The 27,868-nt window shown below is 51.8% G+C and overlaps 1 protein-coding gene and 1 non-coding gene across 4 annotated transcripts; one reads left to right on the top strand and one right to left on the bottom strand.

The window, feature by feature from the left end:
* Positions 1-864: 864 nt before the first annotated feature.
* On the bottom strand, positions 865-25,603 carry Ggt5 (gamma-glutamyltransferase 5). 3 transcript variants are annotated; one of them, XM_045132602.1, is made up of 12 exons: positions 25,155-25,603; positions 14,379-14,509; positions 14,042-14,137; positions 12,993-13,203; positions 12,314-12,549; positions 11,782-11,928; positions 10,432-10,568; positions 9,953-10,143; positions 8,863-8,978; positions 8,610-8,728; positions 8,387-8,497; positions 865-1,119 (listed from the first exon to the last, which is right to left on the bottom strand). In XM_045132602.1, exons 1-12 carry the CDS (start codon positions 25,319-25,321, stop codon positions 973-975), a joined length of 1,809 nt encoding a protein of 602 aa, XP_044988537.1. In that variant the 5' UTR covers positions 25,322-25,603; the 3' UTR covers positions 865-972. The 3 variants fall into 3 exon arrangements, with proteins under 3 accessions (XP_044988537.1, XP_044988538.1, XP_004670972.2); XM_045132603.1 differs by having other exon boundaries at positions 8,872-8,978; XM_004670915.2 differs by having other exon boundaries at positions 8,872-8,978; positions 12,314-12,471; positions 12,993-13,188.
* LOC123454264 lies at positions 16,277-16,383 on the top strand. Its single transcript, XR_006633249.1, has one exon. It is a non-coding gene; the product is annotated as a U6 spliceosomal RNA (small nuclear RNA).
* Positions 25,604-27,868: the final 2,265 nt, after the last annotated feature.

Raw genomic sequence — 27,868 nt, 5'->3', positions numbered from 1 at the left:
GGCGTGGTGGCGCACGCCTTTAATCCCAGCACTCAGGAGGCAGAGGTAGGTGGATTGCCATGAGTTCAAGACCACCCTGAGACTACAGAGTGAATTCCAGGTCAGCCTGAACTAGAGTGAGACCCTACCTCAAAAAACCAAAAGAGAAAAAAAAAGTGTTTCCAGAGAGTATATAGCTCCTTCCACCATTCGGGGTACCCTCTGTGAGGAAATGGGCCCTTGCCAAACATCAAGTCTGCTGACACTTTCACCTCAGACTCCCCAGCCTCCAGAATTAAGGCAATGAATTCCGTCCAAGTGCATAAGCTACCTACTTTATGGTATTTTTGTCATAGCAACCTGCATTTTCTAAAGCAGCTCCTGAAGAACCTTTGGAGTAACATAGGGTGCTCCCAAGAATTAGCATGATACAAGATACCCAGGCGCCTCCAGCATGGCCAGCTCACCTGGAAGCTGGCAAAGCCATCCAGGGAAGCCTTGCATCAGCCTGGGGCAGCATCTCTGAGCTGGACGTGATGTGACACTATCTCAGGGCAGTTTGGATTGTCACGCACATCTGGGTGTGTGTGGTGGTGGTGCTATTGCATTGAGCAGGCAGAGAAAAGGGGTGCTGGTCAGCATCCTACGATGTGGGGACAGCTCCTTGCAACAAGAAATCATTTCATGGGCTGGAGAGATGGCTCAGCAGTTAAGGCACTTGCCTGCAAAGCCTAAGGACCCGGGTTCAATTCCACAGTATCCATGTAACGCCAGATGCACAAGGTGTCGCACGCATCTGGAGTTAATTTGCAGTGGCTAGAAGTTCTGGCTTGCCCATTCTCTCTCTATATATAGCTGCCTCTTTCTTTCTCTCAACTAAATAAATAAATTTTAAAAATATTTTATTTATTTTTATCTATTTGAGAAAGGGAAAGTCCCCCGGCCTGGTGTGGCACAGGCACAAGGCTGACGGTGGCCCTGGACAAGGTGATCTTAGTACCCTGCGGCCTCTCCAGCTTTCCTCGGGTCGGATGCTGCATACACACACGCCCCCTCCTGGGACACAGCCTGGACCGCGTTCAGAAAGAAGCGCCTTCGGCTCTGGCTCTGGCCACGATCCTGGAGCCCTTTCTGTACCTCCTGGAAAAATAAAGGGACATTCATGGGGAGGGAAGCTTGATCCACCCCCAGAAAGAAGCCGAAGAACCCAGGTTCAATTCCCCAGGACCCATGTAAATCCCGATGCACAAGCTAGCACATGCATCTAGCTGCCAGGAGTGGTGGCGCATGTTTTAATCCCGACACTCAAGAGGCAGAGGTGAGAGAATCAGTGTGAGTTCGGGGCCAGCCTGGGACTACAGAGAGCTTTCCAGGTCCGCCAGGGCTAGAGAGAAACCCTACCTTGGAAAATCAAAACAAAGCAAATACCGGAGAGACTTAAAAGGGGCCACATGAGCTCTAGGCACTACGCAGGACATTACTTACAAGGAAATGCAAGTTCATTTCACTCCTGGATCTGACTCACCAGGGCCTCAGAGGGCAAATGTGAGGCAATTAGGGACTTCCATGGAGGAGGCAGTTTTAGAGGGCTTAGGCTGAGAGGCCCCCAACTTTGAGTCTCTTGAAGGCTAAGTCCTCTAGGGGACAAAGCGCTGGCTACTTGGTGCTCAGGCACACCAACTTGAGGACTGGCTTACCATGCGGGGCTATGATTGCCGTATACAGGTGTGAGCTCAAGGCCTTAGACATTTGGGAGCACAGCAGCTGAACTCTTTGGGACCTGGAGGAGCCCTGTAAGTTTAGGGCCTGTGGGTGGAAGCTTTATCCAGAAGGGTCCAGAGCTCAAGATTTCCTTTGCTCAGAACACCAAAATATCAAGCCAGATGTGGTGGCGTACCCCTGGATCCCAGCACTCAGGAGGCAGAGGCAGGAGGGCTGTGAATTCAAGACCTGGGCTACGTAGCAAGCCTGAGGTCAGCCTAGGCAAGACCCTGTCTCAGAAACAATCAAACAAGCCAACAAACATACTGACACACACAGAGTGACCTGGAGATACTAGTGGTCCTGGAGTGAGAGATGCTCAGGGTGTGGGGTACTAAGTGGACTTAGATCCAAGGTACCGTAAGCCAAGTCCTAAAGTGCAGATTGCTGGGTTTGGTTGTTGTTTGTTTTGTTTTTCAAGATAGGCTCTCATTCTAGTCCAGGCCGACCTGAAATTCACTATGTAGTCTCAGGCTGGCCTCGAACCCATGGCAATCCTCCTACCTCTGCTTCCCGAATAAAGTTGTGCACCACCATGCCCAGCTAAAAGGGCTGGCTTCTATGATGTTAAGTACCTTGTCCCAAAACATAACCGCCTCTCCCTATTAATCAGGTTATAAAGGAGCAAAAATCCTGGATCTGGGCTGGAGAGATGGCTTAGTGACCTAAAGACCCAGGTTTGATTCCCCGGGACCCACATAAAGCCAGATGCAGAAGGCGGCACATATATCTGGAGTTCTTTCACAGTGGGTTTGGTGTACCCATTCTCTCTCTCCCTCTCTTTCTCTCTCTCTCAAATGAACAGCTACGCATGGTGGTGCACGCCTTAAAAACATCCTAGATCTGAGCTTTCTTCAGCCCACGTTTTCATGTACTGTTTCAGATTAACGGTTTGCCCACCAGAGACGAATATTACAGAAATGTCCACGTATTAAGATATCTCTGGGGCTGGAGAGATGGCTTAGCGGTTAAGCGCTTGCCTGTGAAGCCTAAGGACCCCGGTTGGAGGCTCGGTTCCCCAGGTCCCACGTTAGCCAGATGCACAAGGGGGTGCACGCGTCTGGAGTTCGTTTGCAGTGGCTGTAAGCCCTGGCGCGCCCATTCTCTCTCTCCCTCTATCTATCTTTCTCTCTGTGTCTATCGCTCTCAAATAAATAAATAAAAAATGAACAAAAAAAAATAAAAAAAAAAAAAAGATATCTCTGTTGCCAGGCACGGTGGCACACGCCTTTAATCCCAGCACTTGGGAGGCAGAGGTAGGAGGATCACCGTGAGTTCAAGGCCACCCTGAGATTACATAGTAAATTCCAGGTCAGCCTGAGCTAGAGTGAAACCCTACCTCAAAAAAAAAAAAATCTCTGGCTGGGTGTGGCAGCGCACGCCTTTAATCCCAGCACTCAGGAGGCAGAGGTAGGAGGATCAAGTGACTTTGAGGCCACCCTGAGACTATATGGTGAATTCCAGGTCAGTTTGGGCTAGAATGAGACCCTATCTCAAAAATATCAAAACTAGGGCTGGAGAGATGGCTTAGTGGTTAAGCACTTGCCTTTGAAGCCTAAGGACCCCGGTTTGAGGCTCGATTCCCCAGGACCCACATTAGCCAGATGCACAAGGGGGCGCACGCATCTGGAGTTCGTTTGCAGTGGCTGGAAGCCCTGGGTTGCCCATTCTCTCTCTCTCTATCTGCATCTTTCTCTCTCTCTCTGTTGCTCTCAAGTAAATAAATAAAAGTAAACAAAATTTTTTTAAAAAATCAATACTAAAAAAAACAAAATGAGACCCTACCTCAAAAAAATCAAAACTAAAGAAAACAAAATGAGAGAGAGGGCGAGAGAGCTGTGGAAGCCAGGCGTGGTGGCGCACTGCGTGGTTCCAGCACGTGGGAGGCTGGGTAGGAGGATCACCACAAATTCAAGGCCAGCTTGGAGCTACAGAGTGAGTTCTGGGTCAGTCTAGACTACAGTGAGATCCTACCTCAAAAAGATAAAAAATGGGGCTGGGGTATAGCTCAGCAGTTAAGACACTTGCCTCCAGAGCCTAAAGACCAGGGTATAATCCCCCAGTACCCACGTGATCCAGCTGTGCAAGGTGGAGCATGCATGTGGAGTCCGTTTACAGTGGCTAGAGGTCTTTGTGCTCCCTCTCTGCTTACAAATAAATAAAAATATTCTTAGGGCTGGAGGGATGGCTTAGTGGTTAAGGCATTTGTCTGCAAAGCCAAAGGAGCCAGGTTAGATTACCCAGGACCCATGCTAGCCAGATGCACAAGGGGGCACATGAGTCTGGAATTCGTTTGCAGTGGCTGGAGGCCCTGGCGCACTCATTCTCTCTCTCTCCCTCTTTCTCTATCAAATAAATAAATAAAAATAAAATTTTAATAAAAAATATGTAAAAAATCAAGTCAGGCATAGTGGCATACATCTTTAATCCCATCACTCTGGAGGCAGAGGTAGGAGGATCACCATGAGTTTGAGGCCACCCTGAGAATTCCAAGTCAGCCTGGACTAGAGTGAAACCCTACCTTGAAAAGCCAAAAGATAAAAAAAAAAAAAATGGGGCTGGAGGGATGGCTTAGTGGTTAAGGCATTTGCCTGTAAAGCCAAAGGACCCAGGTTCAACTACCCAGGACCCACATAAGCCAGATGCACAAGGTGACACATGCATCTGTAGTTCTTTTGCAGCAGCTAAAGGTCCTGGTTCTTTCTGTCTCTGTCTATCTCTCTCTGACTCTCTCAAATAAATAAAACTTAATTTTTTTTTTTAAAGATCAAAAATGAAAAGAACAAAACAAAAATGTGTCTGCAGTCCTCAGGACTAGGGCTTTCTCCTGAGTCCATCAGGTGACATCATGTGACCTGAGTCATTTCTTTGTGCCTTGCCCAATGTCTTCAGCATTGAAGTATGAGACCAGAGCTGATGTCAAAACAACACTTAATCATCAAGAGGGCCCATTTCTTAGAATCAAGTGGCCAAATTCCAGGAGACTCCTTGCTTCTGTCACAGCTTTGCCTATGGAAGTCCTTGGAGACTTGAGGTCTCCAGTCCAGGGTTTCTGATTTCCTCCACAGAAAGATGTAGATCTGAATAACAGACAGCCAACTTCCCCTGAGGCAGCTGAGACCTTGGCTTCATGAGTTCTGGGATTCCACTGACCCCAGGCTCAGACTGTCGTCTCCTAAATTCTCAAAGTCTAAGGTCCTCAGGGCGCCGCCAGGTTGGAGGATTGATATTGGCAGAGACAGGACAAGTTAGTACAGAGTAAGAGCCAAGAATCAAGGGGCAAGGTCTTAAACGAATGTACCTTGGGCTGGAGGGATGGGTCGGTGGTTAAGTTGCTTGCCTGCAAAGCCTAAGGACCCAGGTTCGATTGTCCAGATCCCATGAAAGCCAGATGCACATGGCGTATGCACCTGGAACTTGGTTGTAGTGGCTAGAGGCTCTGATATGCCCATTCTCTTTCTCTCTCCTTCTCTGCCTCTAGTAAATTAATAAATAATACATTTTTAAAAAAAGAATCTGCCAAAAAATGGAGCACGGATAGTGGTGCACGCCTTTAACTTCAGCACTCGGGAGGCAGAGGAAGGAGGATCGCTGTGAGTTCAAGGCCACCCTGAGACTACATAGTGAATTCCAGGTCAGCCTGGACTAGAGTGAGACCCTACCTCAAAAAATTTTTTAAATTAAAAAAAAAAAAAAAGAAGAATGTGGCTTGGATCCTGCATACTCTGACCTCAGTTCCCTGGGCCTGGTGCCCTGAAAGATGATTCAAGGTCTCTGTGAGAACTCTGTACTGTGAGGGAGCACCTTAGATGCCAGGAATTTGAGCCCAACAAATTAAAGCTGAAGTCCTGAGTCTCATGATCTGAACACCAAGGTTCTCAGTACCAGAGATGTTCCTTAACTTATGGTGGGGCTATGTCCCAACAAATCCATCCTAGTTGGAAAATACCATGTCAAAAATTCATCGAGGGGTAGAGAAACAGTTTAGTAGTTACATACGGTGCTTGCCTAAAAAGCCTAATAAGCTGAGCTTGCTTCCCCACTACCCACGTAAAGCCAGGTACACAAAGTGACACCTGTGTCTGGAGTTTGTTTGTAGTGGCTAGACGCCCTGGCATGCCGTGCTCTCTCTCCTCTCTGTCTTTGTCTGCTTGCAAATAAATAAATAAATGAAATATTTTTTTAAAAAAATTATAGAATACATCAGGAACCTATAAAACATCAGAATTTAGCTTAGCAGGCTTTAAATGTGTTCAGAACACTTATGTTAGCCTACAGTTTGATATGAAAAATCATCTAACACAAAGATTATTTTAGCATAAAGTGTGACGTATCTTATGTAACTTATCAAATACTGAATTGAAAGTGAAAAATAGAATGGGGGCTGGAGAAATGGCTTAGCGGTTAAGCGCTTGCCTGTGAGACCTAAGGATCTCAGTTGGAGGCTTGATTCCCCAGGACCCACGTTAGCCAGATGCACAAGGGGGCGCATGCATCTGGAGTTCATTTGCAGTGGCTAGAGGCCCTGGTGCACCCATTCTCTCTCTCTCTCTGCCTCTTTCTCTCTGTTGCTCTCAAATAAATGAATAAACAACTTTAAAGAAATAGAATGGGCAGGGCGTGGTGGCACACGCCTTTAATCCCAGCACTCGGGAGGCAGAGGTAGGAGGATCGCTGTGAGTTCGAGGCCAGCCTGAGGCTACAGAGTTAATTCCAGGTCAGCCTGGACCAGAGTGAGACCTTACCTCGAAAAACCAAAAAAAAAAAAAAAAAAAAGAAATAGAATGGTCATAAGAGCACTTACCATTAGTATGTAATGCACAGTAAAGAATGGGGGGTTTGTTTGTTTGTTTGTTTGTTTGTTTTTGTTTGCCCAGGTAGGGTCTCACTCTAGCCCAGGCTGACTTGGAATTCACTACGTAGCCTCAGGTTGGCCTCGAACTCACAGGATCCTCCTACCTCTACCTCTGCCTCTTAAATGCTGGGATTAAAGGTGTGCGCCACCACACCTGGCTGGTTTCTTTTTTTTTTTTTAAGTTTTAAATTTTTATTAACATTTTCCATGATTATAAAAAATATCCCATGGTAATTCCCTCCCTCACCATCTTTTTTTTTTTTTTCTGGCTGGTTTCTTGTTCCTCTCTCTCTTTCTCTCTCTCTCTCTCTCTCTGTCCTTCCCTCTCTCTCTGTTTGTGCATGTGTGCCTGTGTATGTACATGAGGCAGGGTCTTATTCTAGCCCAAGTTGACCTAGAACTCACTCTGTAACCGCAGGCTGACCTCAAATTCATGGTGATCCTCCTGCATTAGCCTCTTGAATGCTGGGTTTAAAAGTATGTGCTACCACGTTTGGCTAAAGCATTTTGTTGTTGTTGTTGCTATCTTTCTTCCTTCTTTCCTTCCTTCCTTCCTTCCTTCCTTCCTTCCTTCCTTCCTTCCTTCCTTCCTTCCTTCCTCCCTCCTTCCCTTCCTTCCTTCTTTTCTTTTTCTTCTGTAGTACTAGGATCAAACCCATGGCTTTGTAGATGTTAAGCAAGCACTCTACTAATAAACCTACACCCCCAACCCTGCGCGTGACTTTTGTACCTCTGCAAAATTGAAAACTCCTTAAGCCAAACTGTCATGAGTAGAGGACCATCCCTATATGCATCTTCCTTTTCACTCAAAGTACAGAAAAAAAAAAAAAAAAGTCTAGAACTCCCAGGGGACCTGGAAGGAGGCTTTAGGGACCAAGAGATGAGGCTGTAAGAATCTTGAACGACAGCTAGTTGAAATGATCCTGGGCGTAAAGTTTGCTGCTTAAAAAGGCTGCTCATTGGGGGCTAGGGAGACAGCTCACGGGTTAAAGGCACTTAATTGCAAAACCAGCCGGCCTGCATTTACATCACCAGTACACACTGAAAGCCAGGTGCACAAAAAGGATGCTAGTTTTTGTTTATATTATTATTATCATCATCATTATTATTTGTTTTTTCAAGGTGGGGCTTCTTTCCAGCCCAGGCTGACTTTGGAATTCACTATGGAGTCTCAGGGTGGCCTCGAACTCACTGTGATCCTCCTACCTCTGCCTCCCGAGTGCTGGGATTAAAGGCTCACACCACCACGCGCAGCAGATCTTTACATGAGCTCTCACCAAGGGCATTCTCCAGCTCTAGAAACCCCGAGGAAGTGAACTCTCCATCTGGGAAGGGAGGTGGTGGTCAGCCAAGAGAATTCAGCCCCTGGACCTATACCAGGGCCTATATTTTTGTGGAAAAAAGTAAAATGTTTGAGAGACTAACACCAAGGTCCAGAGCACCACCACACTGCAGACTCCCACAAGAAAAAATAATTTTTCCTCTGGATGAATTCCCAAAGATGAGCTGCAAACTATACAAGGGGAAACAGTCAGAGAGAGAGAGAGGAAAGGAGGAGAGAAGAAATGACATAAACAGACCAACGTGCTGAGGTCCTCAGCCTGGAAGAAACTTAGGCAGCATCCTGTCTCTGATCTGGAGGCCATAGGATAGGTCTCGTCTCCCCCAGCTAAGAGTCCCACCTCCTTGTGACCCCCCCAAAGGTTAAGGATGTCTGCCTAGGACACACAGTAGCTGAGTTCTTCCTAGGGTCTAGACTTGAGGGGAAGCTAGCTTGGACCTGGACCTCACCTGGCTGAAGCTGGGCTCGTACTCCACGTGACCCTCACTGTTGACATGTAAGATGGGGGCTGCGATTGCGTCTTTCAGGGCAGAGCCAAGCCACAGTCTATTCACGATGGTCTGGGAGAGAAAAGACGGAGGGAAGAGCACTGGAAGCCCCACCCGAGGGACGCTGTCGCCCCAGAGGACATCCCAGAGGAGACGCTCTCTAGCCACGAGCCGTCGCACCCACCTGGACCACAGCAGGGATGATGAGCTCCCCGCCAGCCCCGCCAATCACCAGCTTCGACCCCTGGGTTTTGTCCACCAAGATGGAGGGTACCATAGACGAAGGTGGCCGCTCACCTGGAACTGGGGCCCACAGACATCACCCACATCGTCCAGCGGCGCTACCCACCACCCCACCTCCGGTGCCCGCAGAGCAAACTGACCCAGCAGCAACAGGAGGAATCAGCCCACCCAGGGGCTGGCGCACAGTTACCCACCGTCCTCACCGGGCGTGGGGGTGACGCTGGAACCTGGCGAGCGTCTCCAGCACAAGTCCAGCAGCTCGTTGTTGAGAAGGACGCCCGTGCGTGGAGAGTAAACCATTGCCCCAAAGCTGCACGCAGAGGGAGCAGGGTCTGAGCGCGGGGTCTCAGCCCCCACGGACACAGGGTTCCAGCCTCACTGGATCCCTATCATAGCTGCCTGCCGGCCTGCTGGATCACGGCACCCTGACTATCCTCGGGCTCCCATCAGGACAACTGGTTTCAATAAGGCTCTCTCCTGGCAGGATCTGGCTCAGGGCCACCCAGAAGCAGCCTTTTCAACCAAAGACATCCCTGGTGCTATGACCTGTTTAAAAAATATTTTATAATATTTTATTTGCCTGGTGTGGTGGCGCATGCCTTTAATCCCAGCACTCAGGAGGCAGAGGTAGGATGATCGCCATGAGTTTGAGGCCATCATAGTGAATTCCAAGTCAGCCTGGGCCAGAGTGACACCCTACCTCAATATATATATATAGTCTTATTTATTTATTAGAGAGAGAGAGAGAATAGGCACACCAGGGTGTTTAGCCACTGCAAACAAACTCCAGATGCATGCACCATTTTGTACATCTGGCTTACTTGGATTGTGGGAAATCAAATCTGGATCCTTAGGCTTCGCAGGCAAATGCCTTAACTGTTAAGCCATCTCTCCAGCCCTGCTATGTCCTTTTTTGTTTTAATGTTTTATTTGTTTATGAGAGAGAGAGAATGGGCACACCAGGGCCTCTAGCCACTGCAAACAAACTCTAGATGCGCGCACCACCTTGTACGTCTGGCTTACATGGGTACTGGGGAATCAAACCTGGGACCTTAGGCTTTGCAGGCGAGTACCTTAACCACTAAGCCATCTCTGCAGCCCCTTTGTCCTTTTTGACAGAAAAAGCAAAGTGCTTTGTCCTCAGGGTCAAGAAAGAGGAAGGCAGGGCGTGGAGACCAAGCTGGGGTGGAGGGGACTTAGGTCCTGGAGACAAAGAAGAGGGGTCTGTCCATCTGGCCCTGGGCCTGCCTGCTCCTGCCCCCCCCCCCCGTGGGTCCCACGCACGGCGTGTTGATGGTGCTGGTGGCGGCCACGGCGCTGCCATCCTCTCCCAGCACAGACACGTGGGAGGTGCCCATCCTGTGGTCCCAGTCTCTGGCCAGGTTGTAGTGGCTGAGCTGGTGGTCACCGCGGCCGTCAATCTGCTGGCGGATGTGCTGGGCCAGAGCCTCTCCCAGCAGGTCCTGGGAGGCATTCTGGGATAAGCAAACGGGTGGCAGGGTCAGTGAGGGGCCAGGTGGGGTCCTTGAGCTTGCTGGAGGCTGGTCCCACCAAGGGCCCTGAAAGATCCCCCACTGAGCTCATCACTCTTGGTCAGCCCCTGCCCCTGTACCTATCCCTCTAAAGTCCTTCCGGTCCTCAAGGCCACTGTCAGGTTATCCTTGCCTACAGCTGCAAAGAAATCTCTCCCACCTCCCCTTGCCAGGCCTGGCCATAACCCTAGGACAGTAAAGAGGCCTCCCTGCAGCTTCAGGGAGCTTCACCTGGGTGCCCGGGTGGCTGCGAGGGTCCCTCAGCCGCCACCTCTGTCCCGCTGCAAACTTGAGCGTCTCCACAAGATGATGGTACATGTCCACTTTCCTTTCAGGCTGGGCCACCAATTCTGCGGAGAAGTTGAACCCTGGAGAGGGGCGGGACGCAGGTGGGGTGGGGGGTCACTCTGGTGAACGTTGGTTACTGGAAAAATTCATCCATGTTCTTTCCCCCAGAACCCATGAATATTTTTAAAATGTTTTAGTTATTTGTTTATTTGTTCATTTTATTTATTTATTTGTTTGTTTTAATTTTAATTTCTTATTGACAACTTCCATAATTGTAAACAACATCTCATGGTAATTCCCTCCCTCCCCCCACTTTCCCATTCGAAACTCCAATTTCCATCATATCCCCTCCCCCCTCAATCAGTCTCTCTTTTATTTATTTATTTATTTATTTATTTATTTATTTATTAAGACAGAAAGAGCTACAGAGGGAATAGGCTCACCAAGGCCTCTAGCTACCACAAATGAACTCCAGATTCATGTGCCATCTTGTGCATCTGGCTTATGTGGGTCCTGGGAAACCACACCTGGATCCTTAGGCTTTGCAGGCAAATGCCTTAACCACTAAGGCATCTCTCTAGCCCCCATGAATATTTTTATTCAACACAAGAGTGAATATCACCTTATATGGTAAAATATGTTAAGGACTTTGAGGTGAGGCTGAGGAAATGGGCCTGATCGGTTAAAGGGACTTGCAAAGTCTGATGGCCAGGGTTCGATTCCCCAGGACCCATGTAAAGCCAGATGTACAAGGGTTTGTTTGCAGTAGCATGCCCATACTTTTATCTGTCTTTCTCTCAAGTAAATAAATAAAAATATTTTAAAAATAGATTTTGGAGGCTGGAGAGACGGCTTAGTGGTTAAGGCATTTGCCTGCAAAACCTAAGGACACAGATTTGACTCCCTAGTACTCACATAAACCAGATACACAGGGGGCACATGCATCTGGAATTCATTTGCAGTGGCTGGAGGCCCTGGCATGCCCATTCTTTCTCTATCTACCTCTTCCTCTTTCTCTCTCTCTCTCTCTCAAATAAGTAAATAAATAATTAATTAATTTAAAAAAATATATGTATGGCCGGGCGTGGTGGCGCACGCCTTTAATCCCAGCACTCAGGAAGCAGGAGGATTGCCTTGAGTTCGAGGCCACTCTGAGACTACATAGTGAATTCCAGGTCAGCCTGGGCCAAAGTGAGACCCTATCCCGAAAAAAAACCAAAAAAACAAAACAAAACATATATATGTATGTATGTATGTATATATTTAGAAGGAGGTGGCCTGGGAAGGTCTCACCTCTCAGCACGTTGAGAATGAAGCTAAGAATGGCGCCCCCTGCAGGCGGCGGTGGTGAGTACAAGGTGTAGTTTCCCAAGGGCATCTCCAGAGCATCCACCACCTCAGGCTGGAAGGCAGCCAGGTCTTGCAGAGTGAGCTGGCTCCCTGGGGTGAGGCAGACAGAACTCCATGTACAGATGGGGAGGAGGTTCCTCTTGCGGGCTAGCTGTATAGCTCCAGAGGGCATTGGTGGGTATGTGGGCAGTGGTGTGGGGTAGGTGGATAGAGACCAGAGGGAGGCAAAATGGAAAGAGGAATCGGAAGGTGATCAGCTTAACCACCCGGGTCTGTCATAGGCTCTCCCTTGGCCTTGACTTGTAAGAGTTCTGCCCAGGACCCTTGACCACAAGGGGCTGTGCTGCGTGAAGATCTGGCGTCTCTGAGCCCCAGAAAGGCCTGCCTTCCCCACCACGCCCTTCCCCCCAACCACCACCCAGAACTTGGCTCTTTCTCTGGCTGCCACAGACGTTGGAAAGTCAGCCTGGCTAACCTTCCTTGGCAAGGTCCTCCACCAGCATGTGGCCCAGCGTGCCTGTGTAAAAGACCTCTGCACCCTCTGTGGCCACCATCTCCAGGGTGGTGGCCAGGGCTGGCCAAGGGAATGGGTCCTGAGGCTTCAGGGGTTCTGTCCCGTTGAAGAAGAGCTGCCTGGTATGGGAGGGGGTGGCAGGGAGCGACTTCAGGGTGGAACCCGGTCCTATCGGATAGTCATGTGTCTGCTGGGCTCTGGAGAGATGGGATTGTTCTGGGGGGGAGCAGCCCTGGCTTGGTACCCAAGGCCCTGGAGGGTTGGCCCTTTAGAAGCAGGTAGAACTCCCCTGTCCTCATCCAACCTCACTCCTGGCCCTGACCCCTTCCCAGTGGGTCTATATCCACCCCAGCCATCAGCTCCACCCACGGGAGCACTTCCTGGTGAGCTAGACGGGAAGGCAGAACTCTCCTACCAGCCACCCCAAAGAACGAGAAGGAAGCCCGGAGCTAAGGGGTAAACTCCTCCCTGCCTAGGCTGGGTTCTGAGTGGAGGCAGAAAGCACCAGCCATCTTGCCCATAAGGGTCCCGGCGCCTCGGAGTCCACCCTTCAGGCGAAGAGGGACTGCGGCTCGGCTGCCCCGGGCCGGGGCTCAGGTAGCAGCTGGCCTTGAGCCCAAGGTCACCGTGCGGGACTCACCTCAAGCTAGAGGCATACAAGGAGGGTCGCAGGAGGCTGCTGTTGAGGAACTGGCCGAGGACTTCAGGCATGTGGAAGCCCTTCTGGAGCAGTGTGATGGTGGGCCGGAATAGCTGCGCCCAAGGCAGGCGGCCGTGGCGACGGTGGGCCTCAGCATAGCCTCGGAGCTCCCCAGGAACTCCAATCCACTGGGCTCCTGCACTGCACGCCCCTGCCCTCAGCCCGTGGCTTTCCTCTCACCCCCCCCCCCCAGCTTGGTCTCCCAGCTACGGCAGCCAGATCAAGATGCCGGAACCCGTGCCCGGCCATGTCTTCCCACCACACACATCTTGTGCAAAGTCCACAAAAAAGGGGCTGGAGAGATGGCTTAGCCATTCAGATGTGGCCTTGTCAAGGATTGCCTCCCCAGAACCCATGGCAGCCAGATGCCCACGGTGGTGCACGCGTCTGGAATTTGCGGCGGCTAGAGGCCCTGGTGCACCCGTTCTCTTTCTCTCAAGTGAATAAATAAGTAAAAATTAGAATAGATAGGGCTGGAGAGATGCTTAGTGGTTAAGGCATTTGCCTGCGAAGCCAAAGGACCCAGGTTCAATTCCCCAGGACTCACATAAGCCAGATGCACAAGGGGCACATGTAATCTGGAGTTCGTTTGCAATGGCTAGAGGCCCTGGCATGCCCATTCTCTACTCTGTTTTTTTTTCTCTCTCTCTCTCTTGGCTTGCAAATAAATAAATAAAATTTATTTTTTTAAATTAATAAAATAAATAGGACCACCGCAAGCAAGCTGGCTTCAAGATCCCTGTCTTGCCAGCCCCTCTCCAATGAGGGCCCCCGGTCTGGTCCTCTACTTAGATCGCCCCCCTGCTCAGAGAGGCCCTCCCACCCAGAAGACAGAGGCTCCACACTTTCCCCACACCACAGCAGCTATCTCCAACGGCAGAGTGTCACAGTCTGTGCAGGAGACATACCGTCCCTTAGCAGGGTATTCTAGATAGCACCCACAGTTGGATGAATTCGGTGGGGCAGGGGACCCGCTCCCAGGGCCTCACCTGTGCCCAGTGGCAGGGCCTTTTCACACTGGTCCAGTAGGCCCCGGGCATGGCTGGCTGGCACTGTTTCCCGAGCATTGATGACCTCCACCTTCCCTGGAGATGGGGCAGGAGGGGTGATGCCCCAAGTCAGGTGGAGGTCTGTTTCCCTCCCAGTGCTCACCCTTGGGACGGGGCTTACCGCCAGGGCTTTGCGCAGCAGAAGCAAAAGGACAAGACCAAGGGTGTCCCAAGAAAACCCAGAAAGGTGCACAGGAAGAGACTCCATAAAGCCAGTTGTTAACGGAGAAGTATCCCCCACCCCGCGCTCCCGTGAGGGCATCGGGCAGGGGCCCACCTGTTGTTGCATTGTAGATGGTGAAGATGACCCCTCCGCCTAGACCCATGCTCTGAGGGTTGACCACACCAGTGCAGACCAGCGCCGCTACGGCAGCGTCCACAGGCGAGCCCTGCTGCTGGAGGACGGCTCTAGGGGACATGACACGGAGTCGGCGGCTGCCTCCCCTCTCCCACCCTCTCCACCTGGGCTTCCTTGTCTGGCATACTGGGAAATGGTGACAGGCTGCTGACCGTGGTAGTTTGAATTCACATCCCCCAAAAGACTCAAATGTTTTAGTAAAGGTGTAACTTGGGCTGGGCGTGGTGGCGCACGCCTCGAATCCCAGCACTCGGGAGGCAGGGGTAGGAGGATCGCCATGAGTTCGAGGCCACCCTGAGACTACATAGTGAATTCCAGGTCAGTTTTGGCTAGAGTGGGACCCCACCTTGGAAAAAAAAAAAAGGAAGAAAGAAAGAAAAAGGAAGCTGTGACTTGGATTCCCAGCCACTTGCTGTCCCCTGCTGTTCTGCTGTTAGTTTCGGTACTTGCTTGTGGCACCCGTGGTTTTCCCCTCTGCGTGGACCCGCGAAAGCTGAGCTGCTTCTCGCATCATTATGGAACTTCCCCTGGACCTGTAAGCCTGAAGTAAGTCCCGTTTCTCCCATGAACTGTGTCTGGGTTGGAGGTTCATCCCAGCGGCGTGGAGCTGACTGTGACAGTGACCCGTCTGCTGACCCCAAACCCCGGCTCAGTTGAGAAAAGGCGCCGCGTGGCTCCGTCAAATTGAGCTGCTCACTGGCCCATCGCACTCAGCAGGGGGCAGTGTGACGACGTTGACGCTTCTTTTTGCCATATACGGGGTGCTTTTCAGTTTGCGAAGTGTTTCTCCTGCAGTCCTTCCCTAGCAGCTCCCAGTAGCACCAGCTTATTGAAGAGGTAGAGTCAGGCCTGGGCTAGCCTATGAAACCCACTCTGGGACTCCACTCTTCAGAATGGCCGTTGGTGAACCCCCGCCCCAGGGTCCTGCCCCATCTTCAGGGTCCAGGGTTTAGACTGATGGGTCCCATAGCTTCTCCTGGGACCCCAAGTCTACCACAATGTTCTCTGGCTTTAGTCTCCTCATCTGTCCAAGAGGTAGATCCTTCAGCTCTGAAGTGGTTGGTCAGACTGGCCCGAGTCCCAGCAGATGCTATCCCTTGGGGAACAGCCCTGCATGGCTCACAAAAGGCTGCACCCTCCCTCACACTCAGAAACCCTACCCAGCTCCTCAAGAAGCCAGTATTGAAACTCCAGTGACTAAAAAAGAAATGAAGGCTCACAGAGGGAGTGGACCTGGGTCCCTTCCTCCTACGCCATGGGAACTCTGACGCCAGCGCCCTCCGAATCAGCCCATCACCCTCTTCTGGACTGTAATCCAGCCCAGCTCCGGAGCCACGGCCCCTGCCCCAGACCCGAAGGCGGGTCTGCGTGGGAACCTCGTGCACACATGTCGTCTTGGGACGGGAAGGAGAGTAAGATGTCAGAACCAGGCATGACACAAGACGGCAGACAAACTCCAGATGCATACGCCACTTTGTGTGTCTGGCTTTCTGTGGGTACTGAAGAATTGAGCCCAGGCCATCAGGCTTGTAAGCAAGTGCCTTTAACCTCTGAGCCGTCTCCCCAGTCTAATCATTTTTTGTTTTTTTGAGCTGGGGTCTCACTCTGGCCCAGTCTGACCTGGAATTCACTATGTAGTCTCAGGGTGGCCTCAGATCCTCCTACCTCTGCCACCCAAGTGCTGGGATTAAAGACATTTGCCACCATGCCCAGTTCTGCTTACAAATAAATTAACAGACTATGAATGTAGAAGGGAGATTAACTGGGAAGAGGAAGGGGTCCAGCATTTGGTGGGAGGGTCCAAAGATGGTAATGGGGTGCTCGCTTCGGCAGCACATATACTAAAATTGGAACGATACAGAGAAGATTAGCATGGCCCCTGCGCAAGGAAGACACGCCAATTTGTGAAGCGTTCCATATTAAAAAAAAAAAAAAAGATGGTAATGGGGGTGAACATGATCACAGTGCATTATTATACATGCATGAAATTGTCTAAATAAATAAATATTTTAAAAGCCCCAAGCAAACAAACAACACGCTAAAAACAGAAGACATGGGCTGGAAAAATGGCTTAGTAGTTAAGGTGCTTGCCTGTGAAGCCAAAGGACCCAGGTTCAATTCTCCAGGACTCACAAAAACCAGATGCACAAGGGACACATGCATCTGGAGTTTGTTTGCAGTGGCTGGTGGCCCTGGCGCACCCATTCTCTTTCTGCCTTCTTCTCTTCTCTTCCCTTCTCTTCTCTTCTCTTCTCTTCTCTTCTCTTCTCTTCTCTTCTCTTCTCTCTTCTCTCTTTCTCCCTCTCTCTCTGCTTGCAAATAAATAAATAAACTTTAAAACAGAAGCCATGTATAGTAGTATAGTATAGTATGTATGCAATCCTGGCATGCAGAGCTGGAGATGACGAGATAGTACATGAGCAGATATGGAGGTGCATGCACAGGGGAGCGCTCCTCATAGCCTTATGTGTTTGTGACTGCGCCTCATCGAGTGCCCAGCTTATGGAGCCTTGGGAGAGGGGGTGGAGGCGTGCCCTGGGGGCGAGCCCTGAGGCTTATTAGTCCAGCAGAACTCACTCTTTTTTTGTGTGTGTGTGTGGTTTTTCGAGGTAGGGTCTCACGCTAGCTCAGACTGACCTAGAATTCACCACGTACTCTCAGGGTGGCCTCAAACTCATGGCGATCCTCCTACCTCTGTCTCCGGAGGGCTGGGATTAAAGGCGTTCACCACCACTCTTGTTGCTGCCTCCCTGCTAACGTGACAAGATGTGACACCTGGCTTTCTGCTCACGCCTTCCCTCTCCCGCCATGACGGAGCTTTCCCTGGGAACTGGAAACTGCAAGTAAACCCTTTCCTTCCACACGCTGCTTCCGTTCGGGGGGGGGGGGGGTTCTGTCCCAGCAACGAGAACGTAAGCGCAGAGGAACGTTGGCACCTAGAAGCGGGGTCGTTCTTGAAATAAACGACCATATGGTTTCCAGTCTTTTGCAACTGACTTGTGGGAGGAATGTGGACGGATTTGGTACTTTGGACTACAGAAGTCTTATGGTGCTATAAGCACAGCTTAATGGCTATTCTGGTGAGAGTTTGAAAGGCCAAAATGTGCCAGGCGTGGTGATGTACCGCCTTAAATCCCAATACCCCGGCGCTGGTGGGGGGGGGGAGGCAGGAATAGTAGGATTGTTATGAGTTCGAGGCCAGCCTCGGACTACAGAGTGAGTTCTGGGTCAGCCTGGGATACAGTGGGACCCCATCCAAGAAAAACCAAAAAGAAAGAAAGAAAGGGAGAAAGAGAGAGACAGAGAGAGGCCAAAATGTGCAGAGAAGAGAAACATGCACTGTGTAGGGAGGTGGGTTTGTGAGCTTTCTGGGAGGGCGGGGACTTTGCCCGCGACGGGGCTAGAGGCAGCTCACGTGACTCCTGGCTGTGTTCTGCTCACGTCCTGAGAACGTGGGCACAGCTGGACTTAAGTGTAATGGACGGGGGTGTTTGGTGCGGGAACAGAAAGATGGGGGAAATGTGAATTCCAGTCAGGCGTGGTGGCACACGCCTTTAATCCCACCACTCGGGAGGCAGAGGTAGGAGGATCGCTGTGAGTTCGGGACCACCCTGAGACTACGTAGTGAATTCCATGTCAGTCTGGGCTAGAGTGAGACCTTGCCTTGAAAAACCAAAGGGGGAAAAAAAAAAGTGTGAATTTTGGTGCCAGGGGATGTGTGAACTGCTTTCAGGTCACAGAATGCGGCCATGTGGGCTGAAATTAGTTAAGAGTTTATGCCACTGTGGCCGGGCCAGCTCCTCTGCCTGGGGACAACAGGACTGCTGATTCTTTTTGGAGGAGGGGTCCTGGGGGCAGTTATGATGAAGGAGTGCCCTGCTCCTCCTCAACTCGGGCTCCATCTGCCAGCCTGGACTAAGGAAACTGGCGGTATCGCCTGCGTGGCTTCGGAAGCGTGACAGGTGCAGAAAACAGAGGGTCATGGATTGCAACCGGGTTGTGGAGATGGAAGCGAGGCGATGTGAGGCAGGGTCAGCGTCCCCTCACGGAGACCATGGAAGCGGCGGCGGCTACGGCACGGCTCTGTGAAGATGAGCCGCGGGCTGCAGCGCACGTCCCGGGATGGTGGAGAGTCTGGGACGCCAGGAGGGCCGCTGGGGAAAGCTGCCCGCTCAGGGTAGGGTCCACCCCGGGCTGCGAGCAGCTCAGCCGGGGGAGCCCAAGGGCTCAAGTTCTTTTGTTTATTTATTTACTGAGCCCAGGTGATTTCCTGGGGCCCAGATGCCAGGCCTGGATCTGTGGGACTTGATGTTTGTTCTGCTACTTCCCATCTCGCCTTGGTCCACTCTTTCCTCGCCATGTCCCTGTTCGTCATTTTGGAATGCGAATGTTCATTCTGTGCATTCATGTGTTAGAAACAGGTAACTTCTGTTTTATTTTATTTATTTATTTATTTTTGAGACAGAGAAAATGGGCATACTAGACCTTTCGCCACTGCAAACAAACTCCAGACGCATGCATCTGGCTTACGTGGGACCCGGAGAATCGAACCTGGGTCCTTAGGCCTCGCAGGCAAGCGTCTTAACCACTAAGCCATCTTTCCAGCCCTAACTTCTGTTTTGATTAGATGGGGCTCACAGTAAAGAGACTGTTTTGACTCTCAGATGAGACTTTGGACCTTGGACTTTTGAACAGGCCTAGGACTGATAAAGACTATCATTGGGGAGGGGCTGGAGAGATGATCCAAAGTTTAAAGGCACTTATTTGCAAAGCCTGATGGCCACTTAAAGCCAAATGTACAAAGTATTACATGCATCTGGAGTTCATTTGCAGTGGCAAGAGGTCCAGGTGTGTCCATTCTCTTTCTCTTTCTCTCATTTAGATGTTTTGTTCTAGCAATGAGAAAGTATACAACATCAAAGAAAGAAGTTAGGGATCTGGGTATGGTGTTATACGCCTTTAATCCCAGCACTTGGGAAGCAGAGGTAGGAGGATTGCCGTGAGTTCGAGGCCACCCTGAGACTACATAGTGAATTCCAGGTCAGCCTGGGCTAGAGTGAGACCCTACCTCGAAAAACCAAGAGAAGAAGAGAAAGGAGGAGGAGGAGAAGACAGGAGCTGAGGAGACGGCTCAGTGGTTAAAAAGGTTTGTTTGCAAAGCCTTCCAGCCAGGCTTCAGTTTCCTAATACCCACGTAAAGCCAGATGCACAAACGGCACACGTGTCTGAAGTTTGTTTGCAGTGGCCGGAGGTCTAGGTGGGGCAGCTGCAGACAGAGAAGGACGCACACACCAATGTGTGTCCGTGGGCGCATCACTGCACAAACACGCTCGTGTGAGCTTGGCGCTGGAGTGGCTGCGCTGGCCAGGGCGTGGTGCTGGTCAAGCAGCGTCACTTCTTGAACCTGGCTTTCCTCAGCTCTGTCACACGAGTGAGACTGGGCAGCCTGGAATCTTGGGGGAGGCGCCTCAGGGTGGGGTGGGACGGAGTAGTGACCAGGGAGAAGAAGATGCCACCCAGGTAGGTCCCCCAGGCTCCCAATTTCCACAGCCCTGCCCTGTTCCCAGGAGGGCAGGATGACAATAGGCTTGGATCTCCTCCACATGGTTTGCATTTTTCTAGGAAGGCATCAATTCTGGATCTTCCCCTTCATGGACCAGGGCAGGACGCAGACCACGGCAGTAGCGGGGCAGGGGTGGGGGGGGAATCCAATCTCAGGCCCAGAAATGGTGTGGCCTGGGTCTGAGAGCCTGTGCTCCAGAAGACCAATCCAAGGATGAGGTAGACATTCCAAAGTAATAGAAACTGGGCTGGAGACATGGCTTGGTGGTTAAGGCGCTTGCCTGCAAGGCTTAGCGACCTGGTCCAATCACCTGGTACCCACGTAAAGCCAGAGGCACAAGGTAGCACATGCATCTGAAGTTCATTTGTAGTGGCTAGAGGCCCTGGCCCACCCATTCCCTTTCTCTTTCTCTCTCTTTGCAAATGAATAAATGAATAGAATATTTAAAAGTAAAAGTAATAAAAATTCTGGGGTTGGGAAAATGGCTTAGCAGTTAAAGGTGCTTGCTTGCAAAGCCTGACAGCCTGAGTTTGATTCCCCAGTGCCCATGTAAAGCCAGGTGCACAAAGCAGTGCATGCATCTGGGGTTTGCTTGCAGTGTCAAGAAACCCTGGTGCACCCATACTGATTCTCTCCTTCTCCCTCTTTATCTCTGTCCTTGCAAGTAAATACATAAAAATATTTTTTTAAAGTAATAAAATGCCTGGCATGGTGGCTCATGCCTTTAATCCTAGCATCTGAGAAGCCAAGGTAAGAGGGTTGTTGTGTGTTTGAGGCTAGCCTGAGACTACATAGAGAATTCCAGGTCAGCTTGGGCTAGAGGAAGACCTTGCCTTGAAAAAACAAAAATTAAAAACAACAAAAAATTTAACAAAAGTCTGTAGCCAGACCTAGTGGCCCAGGCCCTTAGTCCTAGCACTTGGAGGGTTTTTGAGTTCCAAGGCCAGCCTGAGGCTACAGAGAGAGCCCAGTGCCTTCCATCTGTGATTGCCCGCTTGTCTGTGCAAAGTAAGCTATGCCCATCGCAGGCCAAGCCCTGGACTGGGCAAGGATTGAGGTCCAAGGAGGAAGGTGAGAGACTCCGGGAAGACTGAACGGAGCAGCCCGAAGCGCTGTCAGTCCCTGCCGCTGGGATACCAGGCAGGCCCGTCCCCACAGGCAGGCCTAATTGGCACCCCAGTCAGATGGACGGCGCTTGATCCGGGGCCGCTGGGGCAGGCACCTTCCTGAGGCCCAACTCAGACATGGTCACTGGCCTTTCTGCTGTAGCAGCTGGGGCCTCAGGCTCCCTCCTACTTTTTGGCTTCTTGAAACCAGAACAGGAAACAGAGCTGATTGAGAAAACACTGGGGTGAAACCACATCCGTTCTTCAACAAGGGAGAGCCTGAGAGAGTTTGGATAGCCCTCCTGTACAAAAGCAGGCTACCGGGGCTGGACAGACGGCTTAGCCGTAAGACGTTTGCCTGTGAAGCCAAAGGACCCAGGTTCGATTCCCCAGTACGTACGTAAGACGGATGCACAAGGGGGCACATGTATCTGGAGTTCGTTTGCAGTAGCTGGAGGCCCTGGAGCGCCCATTCTCTCCCTGACTGTCTCCTTACTGTATCTCTCTCTCTCTCTCTCTCTGCTGGCAAATAAATAAAATGAAATAAATCTTAAAAAAAAAAAAAAAAGGCAGGGTACTGCACAGAGATCTCCACTGAAGCTCATGGAGATGCAGCAGACTCCCATTTCTACCTGGCCCCTCTGGGGCCTGATGTCCCCACTTTATTTGCATATTGGATCCAAGGCAGCACTTGGCGTTGCTCTCTCACGTCTCCTGGGCGCACCCCGAGGAGTAAACATGACTGCCTCTACTCACCCCTAAGCTGCCCTTCTCAGCCACTGCCATGTGACATGCAGATGAGAAGGAAGAGGCAGCAAGCCAGAGACCATCTCAGCCACGGCAGGAGCTGATGCAAGTCATGGAGCTGAGCAGGATGGATGGATGGACATGAGGACGAAGTGAATGAAATAGTGGATGAGTGCAAGAACAGCAAAAGAAAGCAAGTGGCTGGTGAGACGGCTCAATGGTTATGGGCTTGCAGAAACTGGTGGTCTGTGTTCTGTTCTCCACTATGCATGGAAAGCCAGATGCACGAAGCGGCTCATGCGTCTGGAGTTCCTTTGCAGTGGTAAGAGGCACTGGCAAGCCCATACGCACACCTTATCTCCCTCTTGCAAATAATTTTTTAAAAAATTAATAATAATAAAGAACCAGGCGTGGTGGCGCACGCCTTTAATCCCAGCACTCGGGAGGCAGAGGTAGGAGGATGACCAGGAGTTCAAGGCCACGCTGAGACTATATAGTGAATTCCAGGTCAGTCTGGACTAGAGTGAGACCCTACCTGAAAAAAAAGGGGGGGCTAGAGAAATGGCTTAGCGGTTAAGGAGCTTGCCTGGGAAGCCTAAGGACCCATGTTTGACTCTCCAGACCCCATGTAAGCCAGACACACAAAGGTGAGGCAACCACAGGGTCACACACGACCACTGTATGGCCCAAGCGTCTGGAGTTCCATTGCAGTGGCTGAGGCCCTGGAGTGCCAATTCTCTCTCTCCCTCCTCTATTTCTAAAATAAAACATAAAAAGAGGGCTGGAAAGATGGCTTAGCAGTTAAGGTGTTTGCCGGCAAAGCCAAAGTATCCCAGTTTGATTCCCCAGTACCCATGTAAGCCAGATGCACAAGGGGGCACATGCATCTGGAGTTTGTTTGCAGTGGCTGGAGGCCCTGATGCCCCCATTTCTCCCTCTTTCTTTCTCTCTCTCTACCTCTCTCTCTCAGATAAATGAATAAAATATTATATATTAAAAGGGGGGGCTGGAGAAATGGCTTAGCGGTTAAGCGCTTGCCCGTGAAGCCTAAGGACCCTGGTTCGAGGCTCGGTTCCCCAGAACCCACGTTAGCCAGATGCACAAGGGGGAGCACGCATCTGGAGTTCGTTTGCAGTGGCTGGAGGCCCTGGCGTGCCCATTCTGTCTCCTTCTCTCTCTCTGTCAGTTGCTCTCAAATAAATAAATAAATAAATAAAGGGGCTGGTAGGCCAGGCATGGTGGTGCATTCCTTTAATCCAAGCACTTGGGAGGCTGAGGTAGGAGGATCATTATGAGTTCAAGGCCAGCCTGGGCTGCAGAGTAAGATCCAGGTCAGCCTGGAATAGAGTGAGACCCTGCTTCAACATAAAATAAAATAAATAAATAAATAAAAAAGAGGGCTGGAAAGATGACTCGGTGGTTAAAGGCACGCAAAACATGATGGTCCCAGTTCAGTTACCCAGGACCCACGTAAAGCCAGATGTACAAAATGGCACATGTATCTGGAGTCTCTTTGCAGTGGTAAAAGGCCCTGGCAAGCCTGTTCATTCACTCTCTCATTGCAAATAAATAAAAATATTAAAGGAAGAAAGAAAGAAGAAAAGATAAGAAAATAAAAGAAAAAAAGAAAGGTGGGTGGTGGCACACATCTTTAATCCCAGCACTTGTGAGCCAGAGGTAGGAGGATCACTGTGAGTTCAAGGCAGGCCTGAGACTACATAGTGAATTCCAGGTCAGCCTGAGCTACAGTGAGACCCTACCTCAAAAAAAAAAAAAAAAAGATGGGGTTGCTGGAGGGATGGCTTAGTGGTTAAGGCCTTTGCCTACAAAGCCAAAGGACCCTGATTAGATTCCCCAGGTCCCACGTTAGCCAGATGCACAAGGGGGCTCAAGCGTCTGGAGTTCGTTTGCAGCAGCTGGAGGCCCTGATGTGCCCATTCTCTCTCTTTCTCTGTCAAATAAATAAATAAATAACTAAAAATAAAATATCTTTTTAAAACACCAAAATAAAAAAATTTTAAAAAGCTGAGCACGATGGTGCACAGGTGCACATCATTAATCCTAGCATTTGGGAGGCAGAGGTAGGAGGATCACCATGAGTTCAAGGCCCTGCCTGGGACAATAGAGTGAGTTCCATGTCAGCCTGGACTAAAGTGAGACCCTACCTTGGAAAAAAAAAAAAGAAAAAGCAAAAAGAAAAAGAAAGAAGGGGGAGAAAAGCACACTGGGGTGCCAAAGCCTGGCAGGCACCCCTCTGCCAACTGTCGAGGGCCAGGACCACCGTGCTCCCCTGCTGCAGGCCGCAGCCCCGGACTCCTCGCAGAGGCCTGACAGGCAGACATTCCGAGAAGTTGAGCATGCTTCCCTGGGCTTCTGGGGGCCCAGAGGGAGGCAGGGGGTCAGCAAGGGCTTCCGGCCGTGTCCTGCCCTGTGGCCGTGTAGCTGGGGTCACAGGTTTCCTGTGGGCTGGGCTTCCTGGAAGAGAGTCAGGAAACACTAACTGGGGCCCCTCTCTGTCATCCCCTCATCCCAGCCCACCCACCCAAAACACATCAGTCTGCCCGTCGGGCTCAGCTTGTGGTATGGGGACCCTGAGGGACATGGCACCAGTCCAGGTAAAGGGTGCCACCATCTGAGAGCCTTGGAGATGTAGCCCAGGCCAGCGGAGAGACCGCAACAATGTACGTGCGGCTGACAGGCCACACAGGGAATGCTGAAGTCCCTTGCCCAGACCCCAGAAGAGCCCGGGCTTGAATAGTCCAAGTCAGGGACCACGCAGGGTCTTTTTGTTGTTGTTATTTGTTTGTTTTATTGTTTTTCGAGGTAGGGTCTCTCTCTGGCCCAGGCTGACCTGGAACTCACTATGTAGTCCCAGGGTGGCCTCGAACTCACGGCGATCCTCCTGCCTCTGGCTCCGCAGAGCTGGGATTAAAGGCGTGCGCCGCCACGCCCGGCTCTCGTTGTTGGTTTTCTAAGGTGGGTCTCAGGGTGGCCTAGCCTCTGCCTCTCGAGTGCTGGGCATTAAAGACGGGCACCACCGTGCCTGGCTTCAGAGGGTCATTTTGAGCCGAAGATCCACCACTTCATTTACAGCATGACCACTGCCCCCACAGACGCTTGTCTGCCCTGTGGGCACACCTGTCGCCTGTCCTGTGCGAGGGCCCCGGGGCCGGGGCCGGAACCCAAACCCACATGAGCCCACTAGTGCCTGATCCACACCCTCGCCGGCCGCGCTCACAGTCTCCGAGAGCAGCTGGCTGCCACCCACCCCTTACTCACCGTCCAATGTCTGAGCACACTTTGGAGTCGGCGGCTACGGCAGCATGGGCAAAGGCCTCGGGACCACAGGGGGCACGGTGGCGGGAGAGGACCAGAGCTAGCACAGTGATGGCCAGCCCCAGCCCCAGCAGAACCAGGCTGACCGTGGCCCCGCGGCCCCAGGCCATGGCTCGGTGGCCCAGAGAGAGCCGAAAGGCAGGTGGGCAGACAAAAGAGTTGATATAGACAGGGGGACAGACGGATGAATGGACAAGTAGAGACACAGGTGGACTCAGGTGTCTGGAGAGGTTGATGGGGCCAGAGACAGACAGACAGACATGAGCTGACAGGCAGACAGACAAGTGGACAGAGAGGATGGTCACAGAGAGTTACGGACAGGCTGGGCAGGCAGACGGGCTCGCGGACGGCGCACGCGCGCTCAGAGGCTGCGCGGCCGCCCTCCTCCAGGACTTGCTCCGGGCAGGTCTGGCCACGCGCCTGAACTTCCAGTTTTTAGCTCCTGCGCTCGGCCCTGGCGTCAGGCCAGGCGTCTAAGGGAAGTTTTGTCCTCCCAGAGCACAGCGAGCTGCTGACGTTAACGCTCTCACTGCCAGCTGTGGACCCGGCAGGGCGGGGCGGGGGTCTTTTCATCCCAGTGCGTTTGAGATCTTGCATCTTGCTGCGCCCAGGAGAACTGGAGCTCAGGGCTCGCAAGAACTCTCTTGCCATTTCAGAGAGCTTCCCCTCCTTCCCTCTTCAGGGTGGAGCTCCGCTCCCCACCTCTCACGCCCTGCTGGCCCAGCCTAGCCATCCATGTGGCCCGGGAGTAAGGCCCATGAGAGAGGAAAGGAGCCGAGGCAGGGTCTCGCAGGCCCACCCAGCCCAGCCAGTCCTTGTTACCCCGTCTCACAGGCCTGGGTTATCCAGGCCCCGAATCTGGTGACTTCGAAACCCAACCCTGGGCCTCTGCGGAGTAAGGCTGCCTTGCCTGGGCGCTCTTGTTTTCTCTGTAGCTCCAACCCCCCTGGCTCTGTGTGTGCCCCCCCGTGTCCATCGATGGGTGCCTAGAGATATTTCCATGATGCTGGGTCTCCTCCTCTGGGGCCACTGTTCAGAGCCTTGTCTTCCCTTGGCCTCAGGGTACCCAGCTGGCACACAGCTGAGAGGATCCACTTGAGCAGACTTAATAAGGGTGCCAGGCAGAAGAGCCCAGGCTGGGCCCCCACTCTCATGATTCTAACTCCCTCACCCACTCACATCCGTCCCGAACCCCTGCTGAGCCTGGGCCAGTGAGGGTGTTGACTGTAGTTCGGTGCCCACGGGCATCCCTTCCCCTAACCGTCCCCACGCTGCCACGGCATTGCTCAACCGGATCCAAAGTGCCTTCCTGAGTGCAAGCCAGCACACCCACCCACCACAGTCCTCGGAGGCCAAGGCAGTGGGGGCCCCGCCCCGCAAGGACAGCAAGGTCATGTGAATGCCGGACATCTTCTCCCCTCTCCCCAGCTGTCCCCAGACAGGCAGAGGGAGACAACTCGGCAAAGGCTCAGGGAAAGAACTGGCGTCACGCTGGGCTTGGCCAGAGAAGTCTAGCTGGAGAGGCCGCGGAGGTCATTACCCAGGAGGTAATGGAGAGAGAGGATGGTGGACAGGAAAGAGGACTCAGGCCCTGAAAAAACGCTGGGATAGGGATTGTGGGACCTGCGAGAGCGGGGTATATGTAATCCAGCACATGGAGCCCAGAGGGGACAAGCCTCTTCTCCTGCAAACACGGCCATGGCCTTTCCTCTCAGGCTAAAATAAGGACAGAGGGGTCACTGCCACTCCCTACCGTCCAGCCTCTTTTCCAGAGAACCTCAGACATAGGTTCAGACTTGGGACACACCTACAGGTGCAAAACTCCACTTCCTGGGCTGGAGACATAGCTTGGCGGTTAAGGCGCTTGCCTGCGAAGCCTAAGGACCCACGTTCGACTCTCCAGATCCCACGTAAGCCAGACACACAAAGGTGAGGCAAGTGCAAGGTCGCATATGCCCACTAGGTGGCGCAGGTGTCCGGAGTTCGATGGCAGTGGCCGAGGCCCTGGCGGACCCATTCTCTCTCACAATAAATAAATAAATAAATAAATAAGACCTCCACTTCCCTATGGACACTTTGGAAACAGGTTTTCCAACTTCCTGGGCCTCTCATTCAGCCCCTGGACCCCTGTCCTCAGGGGCCCTCACATGTGACCCAGGTTGAAGTCACTACTTTTACCTCAGGGCTACAACTGTGTGTGAAGGATGACTTAACAGGCCCTCCAGAGAGGCCTGGAGATGCAGCCCTGCCTGAGGGACTTGAGCTTATTCGGGGCCCACTCCTTTGGGCTGCCTTCCCCTCAGGGATCCCCCCAGCTTGTCGGCCCTGTTGTTCCCTGAGAACCGTGTCTCCTGCTGCGGCTGATGACAAGCCCGGTTTTCACTGATTCGGCACTCCTCTGCTGCCTTGTTTGTGCCTCTTGCACAATCATGACTTCTTGAACCTCAGTTTTGGTTTTGTTTGTTTGTGTCCTTTTCGCTCTAGCCCAGGGTGACCTGGAACTCACTATGTAGTCTCAGGCTGGCCTCGAACTCATGGTGATCCTCCTACCTCTGCCTCCCGAGTGCTGGGATTAAAGGCGTGGGCTGCCACGCCTGGGCTGGACCTCAGTTTCACCTCCCCATGTTTCGGCATTGGCAGGAGCTCCAGCCTCTGCC

This window comes from Jaculus jaculus, chromosome 13 (genome assembly GCF_020740685.1).
Source record: "Jaculus jaculus isolate mJacJac1 chromosome 13, mJacJac1.mat.Y.cur, whole genome shotgun sequence".
In the NCBI taxonomy this organism is placed as follows: Eukaryota; Metazoa; Chordata; class Mammalia; order Rodentia; family Dipodidae; genus Jaculus; species Jaculus jaculus.
Note: the sequence above shows the minus strand (reverse complement) of the source record. Positions and strands in the feature narration are given on the sequence as shown.